At 38.5% G+C, this 5,466-nt stretch overlaps 1 protein-coding gene and 1 long non-coding RNA gene across 2 annotated transcripts; both read right to left on the bottom strand.

The window, feature by feature from the left end:
• Positions 1-2,474: 2,474 nt before the first annotated feature.
• Positions 2,475-3,256, bottom strand: LOC147521555 (uncharacterized). The gene is made up of 3 exons (XR_015194187.1): positions 3,191-3,256; positions 3,034-3,109; positions 2,475-2,950 (listed from the first exon to the last, which is right to left on the bottom strand). It is a non-coding gene; the product is annotated as an uncharacterized LOC147521555 (long non-coding RNA).
• A 122-nt stretch (positions 3,257-3,378) lies between these two features.
• LOC147521556 (uncharacterized) lies at positions 3,379-5,250 on the bottom strand. The gene is made up of 4 exons (XM_086565968.1): positions 5,035-5,250; positions 4,272-4,940; positions 3,692-3,776; positions 3,379-3,494 (listed from the first exon to the last, which is right to left on the bottom strand). The coding sequence occupies exons 1-4, from the start codon at positions 5,248-5,250 to the stop codon at positions 3,379-3,381; spliced, it is 1,086 nt and encodes a 361-aa protein (XP_086422094.1).
• Between the last annotated feature and the right edge of the window lie 216 nt (positions 5,251-5,466).

Genomic DNA, 5,466 nt, shown 5'->3' on the forward strand with positions numbered 1-5,466 from the left:
GTTTTTTTCATAGGTTGAATGTAAGATTTGTGATGAAGTTGGACACTCAGCTACTGAGTGCCAATTTCTATACTCTCCATGTAAAGAAGCTACATGTGATGGTATCCGATTGTTGGGCATATCGCAAATAGCTCACAATCTAGGAAGAAAATACTTGAAGTGTCAGCATGCTACATGTCAAAGTTATTTGCAATGGTTGGATGAAGCTGTTTATGAAAAACTTTCTGGGATTGGATCAAGCACGTCAACAAACGAATGTTTTAAATGTGGTCAGGCAGGCCATTGGATGGCCGATTGCCCTTGGGGTATCGCGAATGCAATAGAAATGACCGTAGGGAAGGAGGAGGATCATTAAGATTACGAAGTATGGATTAAATGTTGGGAAAAAATACTTGAAATGCAAAAAGCCGTGGGGATTTTGATGGCTTCGTGATGCAATATTGGCGAGGCAAGAAAGAAGACAACCACTTTGGTCAGCAGAACCCATCATTACCACTAAAATGACCCCGCCGTCGAATTTTCTAAACTAAATATCAATGGATGAACATGGAATTTGGAATGCAAAACTCTGTCAACTTAATCTGTAACTTCTGTCGAAGTTTTAGCTTTGTAAGACTCGCTTTGTAATGGACATGTAATCTGTTAGAGTTTTGTTGTTTGTTAGGGAGTTTATTAGGCATGTAATCTGACAAAACTTTGTGGTTTGTAAGAGTTAATAGCTTTTAGTACTGCGAGTATTTGATTGTTAAGTTAGCTTCCAGTTTTAGTTTTTAGTTCAAGTATTTGGTTATGGTAAGTTTTAGCTTCTATTTGGTTGTCAGAGTTCATAGCTTTTAGTACTGCGAGTATTTGTCTGTTAAGTTAGCAGTTTTAGTTTTTAGTTCAAGTATTTGGTTATGGTAAGTTTTAGCTTCCAGTTTTAGTTCAAGTATTTGGCTGTGAGTATTTGGTTATGGTTGTCAGAGTTCAAGTATTTGGCTGTCAGAGTATTTGGTTATGGTGCGTATTTGGTTTGTAAGAGTTCGTAGATTTTACATTCACAGAGAGTTTAACTTAGTGCGTATTTGGTTCTGTCAGAGTTCACAGAGAGTATTTGGTGAGTATTTGGTTATGTGAGAGGTCACAGAGTTCACAGAGAGTATTTGGTTCTGTCAGAGTTTTGTCTGTCAGAGTTCGCATATCTTCATAGTGACATATTGACATTGTATCCTCATGCACTGACATAGTGACACATGGGGGGAACACAGTTGGCTGCATAAATATGATAGGTTCCATCGACAGCTCAGATTGCAGAAGCAAGAGTCTATCAAGAGGTATCAGGAGATGCTCCATAGAAGCGCCTGAGAACAGTTAAGATTCGTCTTAACAGTTGAAGCAGCAGCAGCAGCAGCGGAGGAGGAGAAGCTTTCAACTTACAACAACATGGCAAGAGGTTTGAAGAAGCACTTGAAGAGGTTCAATGCCCCACATCATTGGATGCTCGACAAACTTGGTGGTGCATTTGCTCCCAAACCCTCATCTGGTCCCCACAAGTCCAGGAAGTGCTTGCCTTTGATTCTCATCCTGCAAAATGCGGTCGGTATGCAGGTTTATGCACCGACATACCGTGAGGTCGTTGCCATTCTCGATGCAGGGCATATTCTAGTTGATGGCAAAGTTAGGATTTGGCCGAGTGTTTTTTCAACCTCATTTTTTAATGTCATTGATCACTTGAAATCCTCTTAAAGATTTGCCGACACACGCACTTCTTTCCTCCCGGAATGGCTTAATAGAATTGAAGCATCACAGCCCTAAGAAGAAAAAAATATAAATGTGCTAAGAAACTAACGAGGTATTATTGAGTAGTAAACTTTACATGATCTATAGCTAATATATAAACTATCATTAGCTATCAAATGATTTTCATACCCCTCGATCACAAAATCATGGAAATGCAACCTCAAGAGATCTGGTTGCCAAGGTGTAATCCTTTTTCACCCAAGCAACTACCTTCCCCGCGGTAATGCGACCCAGATTACATTAAAAAAAAAGATTAAGCATTGTGCGTCAGTTAGAGGGAAATGAGATTGGCATTTAAGAGTGTAATATTACACATGTACTACATTAGCAAAAAATTGTAGTAATCTACGCATGGGGCTGTCAGAGTGTTTTTTTTTCAATCTAAGGAATGATGCCTCAGAGTTTTTTTTTTTGGGCTCTCAGAGTGTTTTTGTTTGGTTCTGTCACGAGTTTTAGCTTCTGACCTAAAGTTCTCACCAAAACTTGTTCTGCCAGCCCTTGTTCTCACCGAAACTTCAAGAGACTGAACCCTTTTTTTCAAGCACCAAACACATCACCAAAACTCTGACATCCCCAAAAATACTTCTAGAGCCAATATCAGGTCTCAAGAATACTTCTACCATACTAGCAAACTATCATAACCTACCTACTCATTTCTAAACTAACAATTTTCAAACAACAGTTTCTGACAGAATAACATTCAAACAGCAGACAAATATGCATTGACGCATATAAAAGTGTAACTTGCACAAATAACATTCAAAATAACACAACAAAGATCCTTAGCCCAAAATAACACATCTGATAACACAACAAAGGTCTTTAACCCAAAATAGCACAACCAAAATAATTTGCATCAGAAATCCAAAATAACACAACGAAGGTCCCTTAACCCAAAATAACACATCTGATAAACACCATATTATCACTTTCCATGGTCCTTAACAGCTTTGAACTTTTGTCGTGGTACTGCAGTAGCTAGAGGTGGCGGTGGTGGCTTGAATGTCTCTGTACTTTGTCCAAAGCCTCCAATAGCTTGAATGTTTCTTTTGGTGGTGGTGGTGGCTTAAATGTCGTTACTTGCTGCTGTGATCAATCCTTTCGATGTCTTGTTATTTTCCGTTTTTTGTTTTTCTAAGAAATCACGAAATGTGTGTCGATGATGGGGGGCCTGTTGTAAACAAGAAATTGATATAAGTGCATTATATATGTGTGCTTAACTAGGGTCCATGTAAAATATGTATACAATAATACCTTGAATGTTTTTGATTTGGGTGCTTGCTTCCCAAAAATTACAGTTGCTGGCTTTGTAGGTTGTGCAATATATCCCCTGTTCGTTGATATAAAAAGAAGGGTAAAAAGAAATCTAAAATGGATCAAAAAAGAAATTGGCATTGAAAGTAGAACCAACCTTTTCGGGTTATCGAGTTCTTTGCCCTCTACAGACTTACTTTGAGTAACCGAAGCTGATGCTTCAGTTGTTGCAGCAACTTTGCCTCTAGTCATGGGCTTTTTACCAGTTGATGTCGAAGCCAACAATTTAGTTGCTTGTGAGGGTGCTGCCACCTGATTTGTTGATGCCTGTGAGGGTGTTGCCACCTAATTTGTTGATGCCTGTGAGGGTGCTGCCACCTGAGTTGTTGATGCTTGTGAAGGTGCTGCCACCTGAGTTGCTGATGCTTGTGAGGGTGCTGCTTGGCGATCCTTTTTCTTACCTGTAATATATATACAAGTATCAAATTTTCAACTAGTTAAACACTTAGACTCTTTTTAGGTCTTAACTAAGCAAAACTATATGTTTCTACCTTTTGCCCTGCCATTTTTCTCTGCAGCTAGACCTTTGCAAGTTTTTGCATTGTGTCCATCAACTTTGCATTTACTACATTTTCTTTCTTCTTGTTCGGTTTCAAACCCTCGCCTTCGTCTCTTCTTCTATTCTTTTTAGGTTCCGCCAATCCCCTCACATATGGAGGTGGAAACACATATTTGTTTGGATCCTACAGAACAACAAAACCCAATTAGAAAAATATACATAATAAATTTACACAAATGCATAGTCAGTCGATAAAAAATTAAACTTCTATGGTTTAGGCCAGTCCTTGGGGTCGCATTGGCTTGATGTGACCCATGTATGCTTGTTTGTATGTGGAAACCCAATAATAGGAGTTGCGGACTCTGTCAATCCAGTCTCATAGGATATATCACTCTTACAAAGATGCACACAAACTACTCGAGAGAGTTGCCACCTAACACAACTACATTCATGATCTACCAGTTCACAAATCCATCTATTTCCATAGAGATCTTTCACACATTGTAACTCATTGGTAGATTCAGCCAAATCATAATGTGGTATGTATTCAATCAATTCTGCAATTCTCTTAACCACCCAAGGTACTAAGCCATTGCTATCCCATTCCTTGGCTTTCTCTCCTCTTTATACTGAGAAATGACATCAACAAAATGTGGTAACTATCAACAAAAGACACTACTGGCTTATCCCTCAGTTCTAGTATCCATGAATTAAACGACTCGGAGAAATTGTTCGAGATATGTTCACACTTTGTAACATGACTAAAGTGTGACCTTGCCCAGGTCTCAACATTCTCCTTCAAAAACCAATCTTTAGCTTGACTACATTCAGTTCCCAATTTCTCCATAGCCCTCTCAAATCCAGTCTTCGTGTAACACTTGGTTGCACCCCAAACAAGCAATTCCAAATGTTGGGCTTTAAATTCCTTTTTGAAATTTTTGTACATATGTCGAAAGCAAAATCTATGCTCATTTCCAAGAAAAACAATTGGCACAGCCTCAACTAGTCCTTTCTGTCTATCAGACATGAAAGTTACAGCTTGTGGATGATCATTTATCCCATAGTGTTTCATTTTGTCCAAAAACCTTATCCAACTATCCTTAGTCTCCGATCTAGTGATGAAAATAGCTATTGGAAACAAACCATTATTTCCATCCAAGCCAATCATGCTTAAACACTGTCCTCCATACTTCCCTTTTAAGAAACAACCATCTAATCCAATAATTGGTCTACAGGCATTCAGAAAACCATATAATGAAGCAGTGAAGCAAATACACAAGTCCTCAAATTCCAAACTATCTTCATTTCTAGTGTAAGTGGCAAGAGACCCTGGGTTACTTTGCATTACCTGATCACATAAACCCAATATTAACCCAAATTATTGTGATCACATAAACTAAGTTGAACATAAACATGAACATAAACTAAGTTGAAGCATATACCTGATCACATAGCACAGAAACCAGGTTGTAACTTTCACCATAATCACCATGAATTTGTGTTAAACATTTGATCCTTGCATGCCAAGCAGTCCAGTAGCTGATGGCAACATGGTATTTCTGTCTTACTTCATCTATTATATTCCGTGGTGTTGTTGACTTGTAGTGCACCTTCATATGGTCTTCCATTACTCTTGACACCCAATTGGCATTTGCCATACTGTTCTTATGATCTCAGATCAGATTTGAACATGTGTGCACATTGAATAGTGTCTTCAACTTCATTGTGAACCCATCATCCTTGCCTCCAATAAGCTAACCATGGACATCCTATGCATTTACATAAAGCTCTAATCCCGTAAGACTCATCTTTAACTAAAAATACTTCAAATCTGTTCAGATGCAAATTGTCCTAATGTTATGGCGTAGAGCGGA

Source organism: Coptis chinensis, chromosome 1 (assembly GCF_015680905.1).
Source record: "Coptis chinensis isolate HL-2020 chromosome 1, ASM1568090v1, whole genome shotgun sequence".
Lineage (NCBI taxonomy): Eukaryota > Viridiplantae > Streptophyta > Magnoliopsida > Ranunculales > Ranunculaceae > Coptis > Coptis chinensis.